The 16,400-nt window shown below is 41.8% G+C and overlaps 1 protein-coding gene across 6 annotated transcripts; it reads left to right on the top strand.

Moving 5' to 3' along the window:
• The first annotated feature begins 5,363 nt into the window (after positions 1–5,363).
• Positions 5,364–16,342, top strand: LOC110533987 (peroxiredoxin-5, mitochondrial). 6 transcript variants are annotated; one of them, XM_090186755.1, is made up of 7 exons: positions 6,542–6,588; positions 7,532–7,656; positions 13,161–13,295; positions 13,452–13,583; positions 15,730–15,768; positions 15,847–15,911; positions 16,057–16,342. In XM_090186755.1, exons 3-7 carry the CDS (start codon positions 13,221–13,223, stop codon positions 16,163–16,165), a joined length of 420 nt encoding a protein of 139 aa, XP_090042881.1. In that variant the 5' UTR covers positions 6,542–6,588; positions 7,532–7,656; positions 13,161–13,220; the 3' UTR covers positions 16,166–16,342. The 6 variants fall into 6 exon arrangements, with proteins under 6 accessions (XP_021474275.1, XP_021474276.1, XP_090042882.1 ...); XM_021618600.3 differs by lacking the exons at positions 6,542–6,588; positions 7,532–7,656 and adding an exon at positions 5,364–5,910; XM_090186756.1 differs by lacking the exon at positions 7,532–7,656 and having other exon boundaries at positions 6,448–6,588.
• Positions 16,343–16,400: the final 58 nt, after the last annotated feature.

Here is a 16,400-nt window from a genome sequence, read left to right as displayed (position 1 = left end):
TGTGGGACCTTATATAGACAGGTGTGTGCTTTTTCAAATCATGTCCAATCAATTGAATTTACCACAAGTGGACTACAATCAAGTTGTAGAGACATCTCAAGGATGATCAATGGAAACAGGATGCACCTGACCTCAATTTTGAGTCTCATAGCAAAGGGTCTGATTACTTATGTAAATAATTTCAAAACACTTGTTTTTGCTTTGTCATTATGGAGTATTGTGTGTCGTTTGATGAGGGGAAAAAAGTATTTAATCAATTTTAGCATGGTGAACATTATCTATCTATGTGGATATTAGAGCAGCGGTAACTCGCCAGAACTACCAGCATTACAACCAAGAATATGATTTCCTTGGAGCAGATCCTTTGTTCGCTCTCCCCAGAGCAATGGAACTTATTCCAGAGGCCAACCCAAAACATCACCGGTCGAGGAGAGGCACACGAGGTGGCCAGCTGGTTCGACTTTGGAGGCGGGCACACCACCCACCGCTTCCGAGTATATTACTTGCTAATGTTCAGTCTTTGGATAACAACGTTTATGAGCTCAGAGCAAGGATTTCTTTCCAGAGAAACATTGGGGCCTGTAACATACTTTGTTTCACCAATACATTGTGCAGACTGTAATAAATATCTTTCCGGGAAGCAGAAGGGCAGAGGGGTGTGTTTCATGATTAAAGACTCATGGTGTAATTCTAGGAACATACAGGAACTCAAGTCCTTTTGTTCACCCAACTTAGAATACCTCACAATCAAATGTGATCTCCCAAGATCCCAAGAGAATTCTCCTCCGTCCTTGCCATGGCCGTTTACATCACTCCTCAAGCCGATACCACGACGGCCCTCAAAAAACTTCACTGGACTTTATGCAAACTGGAAACCGCATATCCTGAGGCTGCATTAATTGTGGCTGGGATTTTAACCAAGCAAATTTGAGGACTAGGCTGCTGAAGTTCTATCAACATATTGACTGTACTACTCGCGCTGCTAAGACTCTCAACCATTGCTATTCAAATTTCCAGAATGCTTACAAGGCCCTCCCCCGCCCTCCTTTCGTCAAATCTGACCACGACTCCATCTTGCTCCTCCCTTCCTATAGGCAGAAACTCAAACAGGAAGTACCCGTGCTAAGGACTATTCAACGCTGGTCTGACCAATCGGAATCCACGATTCAGGATTATTTTGATCACGTGGACTGGGATATGTTCGGGTAGCTTGCGAAAATAATCTAGATGCATACACGGATACAGTGACTGAGTTTATAAGGAAGTGTATTGGAGATGTAGTTCCCACTGTGACTATGAAAACCTACCCTAACCACAGTAGCATTCGCGCGAAACTGAAAGCGCGAACCACCTCATTTAACCATGGCAAGGTGACTGGGAATATGGCAGAATATAAACAGTGTAGTTATTCACTCCGCAAGCTAACAAGCTAAACGTCATTATAGAGATAAACTGGAGTCACAATTCAACGGCTCAGACAGTATGTGGCGTCGACTACAGACAATCACTGTCCCCACATGCTTCAAGAAGGTCACCATTGTTCCTGTACCCATGAAGGCAAAGGTAATTGAACTTAATGACTATCGCCCCGTAGCACTCACCTCTGCCATCATGAAGTGCTTTGAGAGACTAGTCAAGGATCATATCACTTATCACATATCACAGCTTACCGCCCCAATAGATCCACAGATGATGCAATCACCATCACTCTGCACACTGCCCTATCCCATCTGGACAAGAGGAATACCTATGTAAGAATGCTGTTTATTGACTATAGCTCAGCATTCAACACCATAGTACCCTCAAAACTCATCATTAAGCTTGAGGCCCTGGGTCTGAACCCCGCCCTGTGCAACTGGGTCCTGAACTTCCTGACGTGCCGCCCCCAGGTGGTGAAGGTAGGAAACATCACCTCCACTCCGCTGATCCTCAACACTGGGGCCCCACAAGGGTGCGTGCTCAGCCCCCTCCTGTAGTCCCTGTTCACTCATGACTGCGTGGCCAAGCACGCTTCCAACTCAATCATCAAGTTTTAGACCCAAGCCACCCCCTGTACCCGGACATTGAACCCTTTGGGCGCAAGTATAGGGAACCCCTCAGCAGGAAAAACAGAACTAGACAATAATTTGTGCAAGATGTGATATCCCTCCTAAATAGCTTGGGCTAATGTTCCTATAAACTCAGTAAGGCACGCAGGCTAGTCTTTTTTTTTTTTTTTAATTACAAATGTTTTATTGGTATTTAACGGTTAATAAAGTTGTATTGTCAATTTTGTTTTGTATTTAAACACCACTTTAAACGTGTTTAAAGCTGGGACAGAGACTCAAAAACAGCTTATATCTCAAAGCCATCAGACTGTTAAACAGCCATCACTAACACATTAGAGGCTACTGCCTATGGGCATAGACTAGAAACCACTGGCCACTTTAAGGAATGGAACACTAGTCACATTAATAATGTTTACATACCTGGCATTAGTCATCTCATATGTATATACTGTATTCTATGCTATTCTACGGAATCTTAGTCACTTAATGTGTACATATCTTGCCTTACTCATCTCATATGTACAGTGGGGCAAAAAAGTATTTAGTCAGCCACCAATTGTGTAAGTTCTCCCACTTAAAAAGATGAGAGAGGCCTGTAATGTTCATCATAGGTACACTTCATCTATGACAGACAAAATGAAAAAAAAATCCAGAAAATCACATTGTAGGATTTTTAATGAATTTATTTGCAAATTATGGTGGAAAATAAGTAAAGTGGCCAACTACAAGAAATGTCTGACCTCTGTGATTGCCAACAAGGGTTTTGCCACCAAGTACTAAGTCATGTTTTGCAGAGGGGTCAAATACTTCTTTGCCTCATTAAAATGCAAATCAATTTAGAACATTTTTGGCGTGTTTTTCTGGATTTTGTTGTTGTTATTCTGTCTCTCACTGTTCAAATAAACCTACCATTAAAATTATAGACTGATCATTTCTTTGTCAGTGGGCAAACATACAAAATCAACAGGGGATCAAATACTTTTTTCCCTCAATGTATGGATATAGTCTTATATGTACAGTTGAAGTCTACATTTTACATACACTTAGGATGGAGCCATTAAAACTCATTTTTCAACCAAAACTATAGTTTTGGCAAGTCGGTTAGGACATCTACTTTGTGCATGACACAAGTCATTTTTCCAATAATTGTTTACAGACAGATTATTTCACTGTTTCAGTGGGTCAGAAGTTTAAATACACTAAGTTGACTGTGCCTTTAAACAGCTTGAAAATTCTAGAAAATGATGCCATGGTTTTAGAAGCTTCTGATAGGCCAATTGACATAATTTGAGTCAATTGGAGGTGTACCTGTGGATGTGTTTCAAGGCCCATCTTCAAACTCTGTGCCTCTTTTCTTGACATCATGGGAAAATAAAAAGAAATCAGCCAAGACCTCATAAAAAGAAATTGTGAACCTCCACAAGTCTGGTTCATCCTTGGGAGCAATTTCCAAATGCCTGAAGGTACTACGTTCATCTGTACAAACAATAGTACGCAAGTATAAACACCATGGGACCACGCAGCCGTCATACCGCTCAGGAAGGAGACTTGTTATGTCTACTAGAGATTAACTTACTTTGGTGTGAAAAGGGCAAATCAATCCCAGAACAACAGCAAAGGACCTTCGGAAGATGCTAGAGGAAACCGGTACAAAAGTATCTATATCCACAGTAAAACGAGTCCCATATCGACATAACATGAAAGGCCGCTCAGCAAGGAAGAAGCCACTGCTCCAAAATCGACATAAAAAAAGCCAGACTACGGTTGCAACTGCACATGGGGACAAAGATTGTAATTTTGGAGAAATGTCCACTGGTCTGATGAAACAAAAATAGAACTGTTTGGCCATAATGACCATTGCTATGTTTGTAGGAAAAAGGGGGACGCCTGCAAGTCGAAGAACACCATCCCAACCGTGAAGCACGAGGGTGGCAGCATCATGTTGTGGGGGTGCTTTGCTGCAGGAGGGAATGGTGCACTTCACAAAATAGATGACTTCATGAGGAAGGAACATTATGTGGATATATTGAAGTAACATCTCAAGACATCTGTCAGGAAGTTAAAGCTTAGTTGCCAATGGGTCTTCCAAATGAACAATGACCCCAAGCATACTTCCAAAGTTGTGGCAAAATGGCTGAAGGACAACAACGTCAAGGTATTGGAGTGGACATCACAAAGCCCTGACCTCAATACCATAGAACATTTGTGGGCAGAACTGAAAAAAACGTGTGCGAGCAAGGAGGCCTACAAACCTGAATCAGTTACACCAGCTCTGTCAGAAGGAATGGGCCAAAATTCACCCAACTTATTGTGGGAAGCTTGTGGAAGGCTACCCGTTAAAGTTAAACAATTTAAAGGCAATGCTACCAAATACTAATTGAGTGTATGTAAATGTCTGACCCACTGGGAATGTGATGAAAGAAATAAAAGCTAAAATAAATAATTCACTCTAATATTATTCTGACATTTCACATTCTTAAAATAAAGTGGTGATCCTAACTGACCTAAAACAGGGAATTCTTTACTTGGATTAAATGTCAGGAATTGTGAAAAACTGAGTTGAAATGTCTTTGGCTAAGGTGTATGTAAACTTCTGACTTCAACTGTATATAGTCTTATATGTATATAGTCTTAAATGTTGTGTAATTTGTTAGATATTTCCTCACTGTCGGAGTGTGTTAGCCATCTGAGCTAAAAAATCAAGGCATATTTTCACTAACACCAATGAAACCGAAATATGTGCAATGGTTAAGTCTCTCGGGTTTGATTGGTTGGATCAGAGAGGACCCTGCTGAGACTGTCCTCTCATTGGAACGCTGGAAGAAGTGCAACAGCTTTTGCTTCCCCTTTGCAGTGCTTTAATGACATTTAGTTCTGCATTTTAAAAAGGTATAATGGCAAGGGGGGATAGCTCGTCAGTTGTCCAACTGAACGCATTCAACTGAGATGTGTCTTCCGCATATAACCCAACCCATCAGAATCGGTATAATTTGTAATGATCCTATAAATATAATTTATCATTGTGTTAAGTGATTCATATGTAATGTAAGGTTTAGTGTAGTATTTATATGTGCTTGTTTCAATTTCATGAAATAAAAATAGTTAAATGGGTAAAACAGTTCATAGCGGTTGAAAAGGTAGTGTCAGGTTCCTGCCAGGTGGAGAGGCTGAAGCTTTTAGTAAATTCCTTGCAACCAGACAGACGCTCGAGTTAAACCTGAGGCAATATCGAAGATTTTTTATAACTAAACCAAGATAGACCACAGCCTGTCGTTTCCAACGGGAACAAATGAGTCATAGTGGGCAGAACAATCTATGAGTTTGGAAGAGCCAAGTAAGAGTTAGCGAGATCATATTGGCCCGTTCTAATGACATCCCGTTAGGGAACGACTACTTAAAACGTTGACAAAGGGAAAAGTCTACAAAACTCAGTGCACTCTGTTAATAACAGAATTCTCGTTTTGGGAAAAGAAAATTGAGATCAAATATTTCATCGATGAGAACATTTGCAGAATATCGGCCATCTTCTTCCATATTCTCCCCCTGCCGGCCACTGGGCTTCCTCTACTACCATATTTGGTAGTGAGTGGAAACGCCAAGCGGATGATTCACATGTATACATCCGGTGAATATCTGCCTCATTGTTCTATCTGTGGTAACATTTGTAAGCCAATTTTTGTGACAGCCACACTGAATTTGCGGCAGCCAGCCAGTCTGTCCTCTGCTACCACTCGAACAACGTTAAAGGGGCTCGTCTCAACATAGGCCAATGATTTCCAGCTCAGCATTCCTCAAAGGGACCCGTGCGGTCCAGTGCTTCAGACCGTTACACACCACACTCATTGCCAACATGCCTATCAAGGTAAGAAATGCCGTCAGAAAAATGTTTGATCTAAAAATAACGCTCCTTCATGACCTTGACTGCAAACTCGATTCAGTTTTTTTTATTTTATTAAACACGTGATTCTTCTAGTTATTCTCCTTGTTGTCCATGATGCAAACATCCTCCATGCTCAAGCCGCATTATCTAACGTTACTCGATGGCCATAGTGCCCTGATGATGGATGGGTAAAGCATGATCGACTGGTGCATTCAATCAGTGAGCACGGTTACATGCACACGCAAACGAACTATAATCTGACTAAAACGTTTGACATGCTTTGCAATAATACAATTTTCCTTAATAATCATGTTTACATGACACATCTGAAATAAGGCTAAAGTTACCTGATGAGACGTTTTAATACATTCAGAAAATCGCCAAGCCAAATAAAAGTTATACTACACATGTTATTTTTGCGAAGTCTATTTGACTTTGAGTTCGGACATATCGTTTTCACATACACTTTATATAAAATGCATATACTTTCCTAACTCACTTCACTTGAGCATAATACCCACCAGATGCATGCGTTTTGTTTTTACAGATGTCTAGCCCGAATTTAACCGTACTTGGCGCACATGCGCTTCGCTTTTCAACTAGCTAGCAAAGCGGAAGTGTGCGGCCCAATTTGGCGGAAAATCTATTTCTCTTCAGCAGGTAGCGTTTTTTCATTTCGCCCATTTATTGTTTATTTGCTACATGAGATTTATTTTATGAAAGTCTATTCGATAATGCTTAAGTTAAAATTGTACTTATATAAGTAGGACACGTGACATCTTGGCAACTTTGAGAAAAAAAACACTTTATAGGAGTTGCCTCGATGGCTATGCATATTCATAATGAGGCAAGTAGCATAGCATCTTCTCCATTGAATTACAGGCGGTTGATGTCAACAACCCTCATCGAATATTCAAAAAATGATTACAGTAATGATATGTATCCACCAATCCAAACAAGGGATAGGCGTGATGCTGTACAGTCTGCCATGCCGCTTTGTGGACAACTACTCCCATTGTTAAGTGTCAGTATATCTATAATCTTTGAAGCTAGCAAGTTGGAGTCTGTGTGTACTTCCGTTTGTGCCACGGTGAAGCCAACACATGACTTGTTGAAGATATTGAACACAAGCAGTACACAGAACAAGGCTTCATGCCCACCAGATGCATCGAACTCTGCGTTCCAGTGGAAGTCATTCATTGTCAATGGAGCAGTCCGCAAAGCTGCGTTGGGGGGACCGCATTAGGCTGGGTGGGGTGTGTTCTGTGTACCTCATGCGTTCAATGTTTTCAACTCGTGCGTTGCTTTAATGTGTGGGGGTACAAACAGAAGTACAGACCCCAACTACCTAGTTGAAAAGCGAAGCACATGCTCGTCAATTATGGAAAATGCGGGCTAGACATCCGGCAAAACAAAACGCATATGCATGCATCTGGTAAGCCTCGTTCACATTACTACTAAGCGTTCCGTTGCACTGGATGTCATGCATTTCAATGATGACGTCCACAACGGAGTGTAAACACAACGCCCCTGCGGTTGAATGCTCCATTGCGAGACGGATGATGTTGCATACTTTGAAATTGTTCAAATTTTGCATCTTCAGTCCAGCCAGGGTCCGTCGAAGAACCGGAAGTTACCAAAGTACAGAAGAAGATGAAAATATGTGGTTTTCGGTGATGGGTTTTATGGGATAGCTAGCAACTTGGAAACAATGACCCATTCCTATAAGTGAGTACTATTTTAATAATAATGTTAAAATACACGTTGGCTGTTAAGCTAATTATATTATATAACTGTTGCCTCCCGTTTAAGTTTATTGTGATGATAATGGCGTTTGTTTTTGATCATTATTAGGTGGAGGTCGCTAGCTACAATGGTATCTTCAGCCTAGCTTTTAGCTAGCTAGCTGCTCTGCAGCACAAATCAAATCAAATCAAATGTATTTATATAGCCCTTCAAACATCAGCTGATATCTCAAAGTGCTGTACAGAAACCCAGCCTAAAACCCCAAACAGCAAGCAATGCAGGTGTAGAAGCACGGTGGCTAGAAAAAACTCCCTAGAAAGGCCAAAACCTAGGAAGAAACCTAGAGAGGAACCAGGCTATGTGGGGTGGCCATTCCTCTTCTGGCTGTGCCGGGTGGAGATTATAACAGAACATGGCCAAGATGCTCAAATGTTCATAAATGACCAGCATGGTCAAATAATAATAAGGCAGAACAGTTGAAACTGGAGCAGCAGCACGGTCAGGTGGACTGGGGACAGCAAGGAGTCATCATGTCAGGTAGTCCTGGGGCATGGTCCTAGGGCTCAGGTCCTCCGAGAGAGAGAAAGAGAGAAGGAGAGAATTAGAGAACGCACACTTAGATTCACACAGGACACCGAATAGGACAGGAGAAGTACTCCAGATATAACAAACTGACCCTAGCCCCCCCGACACATAAACTACTGCAGCATAAATACTGGAGGCTGAGACAGGAGGGGTCAGGAGACACTGTGGCCCCATCCGAGGACACCCCCGGACAGGGCCAAACAGGAAGGATATAACCCCACCCACTTTGTCAAAGCACAGCCCCCACACCACTAGAGGGATATCTTCAACCACCAACTTACCATCCTGAGACAAGGCTGAGTATAGCCCACAAAGACCTCCGCCACGGCACAACCCAGGGGGGGGCGCCAACCCAGACAGGATGACCGCATCAGTGAATCAGTCCCCTCCAGGGACGGCATGAGAGAGCCCCAGTAAGCCAGTGACTCAGCCCCTGTAATAGGGTTAGAGGCAGAGAATCCCAGTAGAAAGAGGGGAACCGGCCAGGCAGAGACAGCAAGGGCGGTTCGTTGCTCCAGAGCCTTTCCGTTCACATTCCCACTCCTGGGCCAGACTACACTCAATCATATGACCCACTGAAGAGATGAGTCTTCAGTAAAGATTTAAAGGTTGAGACCGAGTTTGCGTCTCTCACATGGGTAGGCAGACCGTTCCATAAAAATGGAGACTACACTCAATCAAATGACCCACTGAAGAGATGAGTCTTCAGTAAAGATTTAAAGGTTGAGACCGAGTTTGCGTCTCTCACATGGGTAGGCAGACCGCCTCCAGCTGTTTGCTTAGAAATTCTAGGGACAATTAGGAGGCCTGCGTCTTGTGACCGTAGCGTACGTGTAGGTATGTACGGCAGGACCAAATCAGAAAGATAGGTAGGAGCAAGCCCATGTAATGCTTTGTAGGTTAGCAGTAAAACCTTGAAATCAGCCCTTGCTTTGACAGGAAGCCAGTGTAGAGAGGCTAGCACTGGAGTAATATGATCAATTTTTTTGGTTCTAGTCAGGATTCTAGCAGCCGTATTTAGCACTAACTGAAGTTTATTTAGTTCTTTATCCGGGTAGCCGGAAAGTAGAGCATTGCAGTAGTCTAACCTAGAAGTGACAAAAGCATGGATTAATTTTTCTGCATCATTTTTGGACAGAAAGTTTCTGATTTTTGCAATGTTACGTAGATGGAAAAAAGCTGTCCTTGAAATGGTCTTGATATGTTCTTCAAAAGAGAGATCAGGGTCCAGAGTAACGCCGAGGTCCTTCACAGTTTTATTTGAGACGACTGTACAACCATTAAGATTAATTGTCAGATTCAACAGAAGATCTCTTTGTTTCTTGGGACCTAGAACAAGCATCTCTGTTTTGTCCAAGTTTAAAAGTAGAAAGTTTGCAGCCATCCACTTCCTTATGTCTGAAACACATGCTTCTATCAAGGGCAATTTTGGGGCTTCACCATGTTTCATTGAAATGTACAGCTGTGTGTCATCTGCATAGCAGTGAAAGTTAACATTGTGTTTTCGAATAACATCCCCAAGAGGTAAAATATATAGTGAAAACAATAGTGGTCCTAAAACGGAACCTTGAGGAACACCGAAATTTACAGTTGATTTGTCAGAGGACAAACCATTCACAGAGACAAACTGATATCTTTCCGACAGATAAGATCTAAACCAGGCCAGAACTTGTCCATGTAGACCAATTTGGGTTTCCAATCTCTCCAAAAGAATGTGGTGATCGATGGTATCAAAAGCAGCACTAAGGTCTAGGAGCACGAGGACAGATGCAGAGCCTCGGTCCGATGCCATTAAAATGTCATTTACCACCTTCACAAGTGCCGTCTCAGTGCTATGATAGGGTCTAAAACCAGACTGAAGCATTTCGTATACATTGTTTGTCTTCAGGAAGGCAGTGAGTTGCTGCGCAACAGCCTTTTCTAAAATTTTAGAGAGGAATGGAAGAATCGATATAGGGCGATAGTTTTTTATATTTTCTGGGTCAAGGTTTGGCTTTTTCAAGAGAGGTTTTATTACTGCCACTTTTAGTGAGTTTGGTACACATCCGGTGGATAGAGAGCCGTTTATTATGTTCAACATGAGAGGGCCAAGCACAGGAAGCAGCTCTTTCAGTAGTTTAGTTGGAATAGGGTCCAGTATGCAGCTTGAAGGTTTAGAGGCCATGATTATTTTCATCATTGTGTCAAGAGATATAGTACTAAAACACTTGAGCGTCTCTCTTGATCCTAGGTCCTGGCAGAGTTGTGCAGACTCAGGACAACTGAGCTTTGAAGGAATACGCAGATTTAAAGAGGAGTCCGTAATTTGCTTTCTAATAATCATAATCTTTTCCTCAAAGAAGTTCATGAATTTATCACTGCTAAAGTGAAAGTCATCCTCTCTTGGGGAATGCTGCTTTTTAGTTAGCTTTGCGACAGTATCAAAAAGGAATTTTGGATTGTTCTTATTTTCCTCAATTAAGTTGGAAAAATAGGATGATCGAGCAGTAGTAAGGGCTCTTCGGTACTGCACAGCACTGTCTTTCCAAGCTAGTCGGAAGACTTCCAGTTTGGTGTGGCGCCATTTCCGTTACAATTTTCTGGAAGCTTGCTTCAGAGCTCGGGTATTTTCTGTGTACCAGGGAGCTAGTTTCTTATGAGAAATGTTTTTAATTTTTAGGGGTGCAACTGCATCTAGGGTATTGCGCAAGGTTAAATTGAGTTCCTCAGTTAGGTGGTTAACTGATTTTTGTCCTCTGGCGTCCTTGGGTAGACAGAGGGAATCTGGAAGGACATCAAGGAATCTTTGTGTTGTCTGTGAATTTATAGCACGACTTTTGATGTTCCTTGGTTGGGGTCTGAGCAGATTATTTGTTGCAATTGCAAACGTAATAAAATGGTGGTCCGATAGTCCAGGATTATGAGGAAAAACATTAAGATCCACAACATTTATTCCATGGGACAAAACTAGGTCCAGCGTATGACTGTGACAGTGAGTGGGTCCAGAGACATGTTGGACAAAACCCACTGAGTCGATGATGGCGCCGAAAGCCTTTTGGAGTGGGTCTGTGGACTTTTCCATGTGAATATTAAAGTCACCAAAGATTAGAATATTATCTGCTATGACTACAAGGTCCGATAGGAATTCAGGGAACTCAGTGAGGAACGCTGTATATGGCCCAGGAGGCCTGTAAACAGTAGCTATAAAAAGTGATTGAGTAGGCTGCATAGATTTCATGACTAGAAGCTCAAAAGACGAAAACGTCATTTTTTTTTTTTGTAAATTGAAATTTGCTATCGTAAATGTTAGCAACACCTCCGCCTTTGCGGGATGCACGGGGGATATGGTCACTAGTGTAGCCAGGAGGTGAGGCCTCATTTAACACAGTAAGTTCATCAGGCTTAAGCCATGTTTCAGTCAGGCCAATCACATCAAGATTATGATCAGTGATTAGTTCATTGACTATAATTGCCTTTGAAGTAAGGGATCTAACATTAAGTAGCCCTATTTTGAGATGTGAGGTATCATGATCTCTTTCAATAATGACAGGAATGGAGGTGGTCTTTATCCTAGTGAGATTGCTAAAGTGAACACCGCCATGTTTAGTTTTGCCCAACCTAGGTCGAGGCACAGACACGGTCTCAATGGTGATAGCTGAGCTGACTACACTGACTGTGCTAGTGGCAGACTCCACTATGCTGGCCTGCACCCTGTTTCATTGTGGAGCTAGAGGAGTTAGAGCCCTGTCTATGTTGGTAGATAAAATGAGAATGATAAAATTATAAAAGCTAGCTTGATTTGCTATGAAATAAAAACAGTTGAGGAAAAGGTTACTAAACAAAACATGTTTTATTATCACCTGAAACAATATATTTATCATGTCTTGAATGAAAAGGTCATATTGGTCAATCTCCCAAAATAAATGCTTTCTCTGACGAGAGGCAGTTGCAGTGTGTTCAGTGTGGTGCATACGTTGGCTTTATCGAAAGTATGCGTCAAACTGTATGCGTAGACGGCTTGACAGAAATGGTAGCAGAAGGTGAATGTTGCATACATATCCAGATGATGCTGCATACTATTTTGCGCAGTGGGGGTCGGTGTGTTTGAAGTTTAAGACTCTGAAGATGATGTACGGGCGTATTGAAATGTGTCACGGTGTAAACAGGGCATCAGCGGGTGGCTGGGACATGCGCACATCAAATCCCCCGCGGGAACTCAGATTAATAGTGTTTTCATTGTCCTAATCATTTGAAAGATTGCTCAGAAAACCAGATGTTTTTATCGGTGTATGCTTACTTTGATTTTGACTTTACACCGATTTAGATAACTAATGACTAATGCCATACTCAGCCTTCAGTTTAATATTTTAACTATTAGTGTGAATGTAAACATACTCAGTCTACCTTTTTTTTTTATAGGTGCAACATTAGATAACCGGATGGGGCAGGTTTAGAAATGGTTACCACATCATTTGTAGGGAATCAGATCTGATATATAAAGGCATATGGCACGAAATCAGCTTTTCTACTTACCACTTTAGACCCCTGTCCTTAGATTTTTCCCAACATGCCATTTTTATTTGTGGTAATATAGCTGAGTCAGGGGTAGACATACCAACACTGTGCATGACTGAGCCAGCTGCTGTTAGTGAGTGCCCCGGAGAGGGCTCTGCTTTTGGCTCTACACATTCAGCAAAGTCACGATGCTCCAGTAGTAACTTTTCAAGGCCATTGTGGTGGCAAAATGTCCATAACCACTCCCTGCAGGTCCAATACATTATTCAAATGTTGCTATACAGAGTCAAGTTACAAATTCAATATCTGTGACTAATGGAATGGGGGTTGCAGAATAAGATTTTAAATTTTTCATGTATAACTTGATTGACCATCAAGTGTTTAACTGAATGCTTCACACTCTCTAGGTTGGAGAAAAACTTCCGGCAGTGGAGGTTCATGAGAATGAGCCAGGCAATAAGGTGTCGATGGACCAACTCTTCAAGGGGAAGAAGGGAGTTCTCTTTGCTGTGCCAGGAGCTTTCACGCCTGGGTGCTCCAAGGTAACCTCCTTTCAGATCATCCTCATTTCAATGAATTTACCTGGATGTGCATTCCTCTTTATTATTTTTTAAAAAGTTTGTTCACTATGTACATTCTGCATGCATCATCTGAAACCACTGTTTCACCGCAAGTCCTTTCTTGCTCTTATCCCTCAGACTCACCTTCCAGGGTTTGTGGAGCAGGCAGCAGCGCTGAAGAGCAAGGGTGTGCAGGAGGTCGCCTGCATCTCCATTAACGACGCATTCGTTATGGCTGCCTGGGGGAAGGAGCATGGAGCAGGCGGCAAGGTGCAGAATGCTGTTTGAAATTAACAAGCTGATACCTTGACCTTCAGCCTTCTGAATTGTCTGTTCTTGTAGTCTACATAGTGCATTATTCAGTCCTGGGCTGAATATCTCCCTTCTGTTATTCTGGTCTCCAGCACTCTACTAGGTACAGGAAATCTTAGTCATCTGGTTGCAAGTCTTTGTCCTAAGTAATCAATCTGCAGTTGCTATATACATTTTTAGACTTTTAATTGAATTATATGTACCCAGTGATGAGCGTATTTCTACTGTCCTATACTATCAGAACCCCATATATAACCTTTTCTTACTCCATTGTTGATAAACAATGTAATTGTAAACAAACACTCTAGGCTAAAAAACTTGATTAAAACTATAATTTTGAGCTCATAGATGGCCTTGCATCCATAGCTGTCTAGGAATTTGAATGGTTACATTTCCCAAGCCCCATCCCTCAGCAGTTTACCAAAAACAGTGGCGGGGTGTACGGCTTTGATGTTTTAACCTCAGATTGCCTCTTTAACATTCATTGGAAATATCTTCTTTCCCAGAGACATTATTACAACAAGCCCAGAACTGGTTAAATTATAGTACCAGTCAAAAGTTTGGACACACCTACTCATTCAAGGGTTTTTATTTGGACTATTTTCTACATTGTAGATTAATAGAAGACATCACAACTATGAAATCATGTAGTAACTAAAAAAAAGTTAAACAAATCAAAATAATTTTTAGATTCTTTAAAGTAGACACCCTTTGCCTTGACAGCTTTGCACATATGTTGAGCACTTGTTGGCTGCTTTTCCTTCACTATGCAGTCCAAACCATCTCAATTGGGTTGAGGTCAGGTGATTGTGGAGGCCAGGTTACCTGATGCAGCACTCATCACTCTCCTTGGTCAAATAGCCCTTACACGGCCTGGAGATGTGTTTTGGGTCATTGTCCTGTTGAAAACCAAATGATAGTCCCACTAAGCGCAAACTAGATGGGATGGTGTATCGCTGCAGAATGCTGTGGTAGTCATGCTGGTTAAGTGTGCCTTGAATTCTAAATAAATCACGACAGGGTCACCATCACACCACCACCTCCATGCTTCACGGTGGGAACCACACATGCAGAGTAGGATTATCTCCGCATCTCACAAAGACACGGCGGTTTGAACCAAAAATCTGAAATTTGGACTCGCTTACACCAAAGGACAGATTTCCACTGGTCATGTTTCTTGGTTCAAGCAAGTCTTCTTATTAGTATACTTTAGTAGTGGTTTCTTTGCAGTAATTCACCCATGAAGGCCTGATTTCACAGTCTCCTCTAAACAGTTGATGTGTCTGTTACTTGAACTCTGAAGTAGTTATTTGGGCTGCAATTTCTGAGGCTGGTAACTCTAATGAACTTATTTTCAGCAGCAGAGGTAACTCTGGGTCTTCCTTTCCTGTAGCGGTCCTCATGAGAGACAGTTTCATAGTGCTAGACGGTTTTTGTGACTGCACTTGGAAGTTCTTCAAAATTGTCCGGATTGACTCGTTTATCTTTGCTTAGTTGAAGTGTTGCCATTATATGGACTTGACTTTTAGTCCTATTTGGTTATCGTCTGTATACCACCCCTACCATGTGATGCCAACTGATTGGCTCAAATGAACAAAATTCTACAAATTAACTTATCAAGGCATTCCAGGTGACTACCTCATGAAGCTGGTTGAGAGAATGCCAAGCTGTCAAGGCAAATATTTATGTTTATCACAATGTAGAACATATTCAAGTTTTTTTTTTTTTTTACTGAATAGGTGTGTCCAAACCTTTGACTGGTACTGTATATTGATTGAGATCTTTCAGTCTAGGCATGTTCTTGAACATGTTGCATCTCGTGTTAGGCCGGGAATCAATCCAACTTTCAAAGTTACGTTTGCGAAGATTGCATTCAAGGTAAAAGCTGCAGATTTCGGTTCAATTGGAAATGACCTTTTAATTCATTGCCATGAACGCTACGGCTTGGTTTCGGATTGAATCCCGGCCCTAATCTGCACAGGATTGGATATAAAACATGTATGCAAGCATGAAATGAATATACCGTTTGTAGTTTAATCATACATACAGCTAGTGTACCCAATTTATACTTGCGTGTGTGGTGTCTACGGCCTGTCTTTTGCAGGTGCGAATGCTGGCTGATCCTACTGGCGCATTCACTAAGGTCAGATACGTCTTCAAAGCCTTGATTTTTATTAGTGTACACTTTGTACACTGAATGTAACCCCTATTTTATTTACAGGCAGTGGACCTATTGCTAGACAACGATCAGATTGTTGCTGTGCTTGGAAACAAGCGCTCCCAGAGGTGAGGTCTTTTCTCATATCAGTGTTAACTTGCTGCAACAGTGGGTCACAGTTAACACTTCTGTTTAGTCTCAACATTTGGATTTCACACTGCAAAAAGCATAATCAACCCCAATAAAGTAATTCATATTCCTTATGTCTCTCAGGTACGCTATGTTGGTGGAAGATGGCGTTGTGAAGAATATCAATGTGGAGCCTGACGGTACTGGTCTGACATGCAGCCTGGCCTCTAATATGCTCTCTGAGCTGGTGTAGGCCTGTTAGGACTAGCTCACTCCAACCAGACAGCAGAAGTCTAACCTTAAGTTACAATGCACTCTCATACTACTTTACCTGACCCTTGTCACATGCCTGTGAAGATAGATGTGGTTTAATGGACAGACATTGTATGGTTCATAAACTGTGATTAAAGCAAAACATGTAGACTGCAAAGATGTTCAAGTTTTTTTTCCACCTGCTTGGGGACTTTCTGGATGATGGCATGGCAGTC

Source organism: Oncorhynchus mykiss, chromosome 10, assembly GCF_057628025.1.
Source record: "Oncorhynchus mykiss isolate SJ-2025 chromosome 10, ASM5762802v1, whole genome shotgun sequence".
Classification (NCBI taxonomy): domain Eukaryota; kingdom Metazoa; phylum Chordata; class Actinopteri; order Salmoniformes; family Salmonidae; genus Oncorhynchus; species Oncorhynchus mykiss.
This window is presented reverse-complemented; position numbering and strand designations above follow the sequence as displayed.

Bases quoted from the DNA above. Each gene is read 5' to 3' on its own strand.
- LOC110533987 (XM_021618600.3), top strand. From the start codon at position 5,818: ATGATTTCCAGCTCAGCATTCCTCAAAGGGACCCGTGCGGTCCAGTGC. The intron at 5,911-13,160 runs GTAAGAAATGCC...CACACTCTCTAG, and splicing joins TTGCCAACATGCCTATCAAG to GTTGGAGAAAAACTTCCGGC. The intron at 13,584-15,729 runs GTGCAGAATGCT...TGTCTTTTGCAG, and splicing joins AGCATGGAGCAGGCGGCAAG to GTGCGAATGCTGGCTGATCC.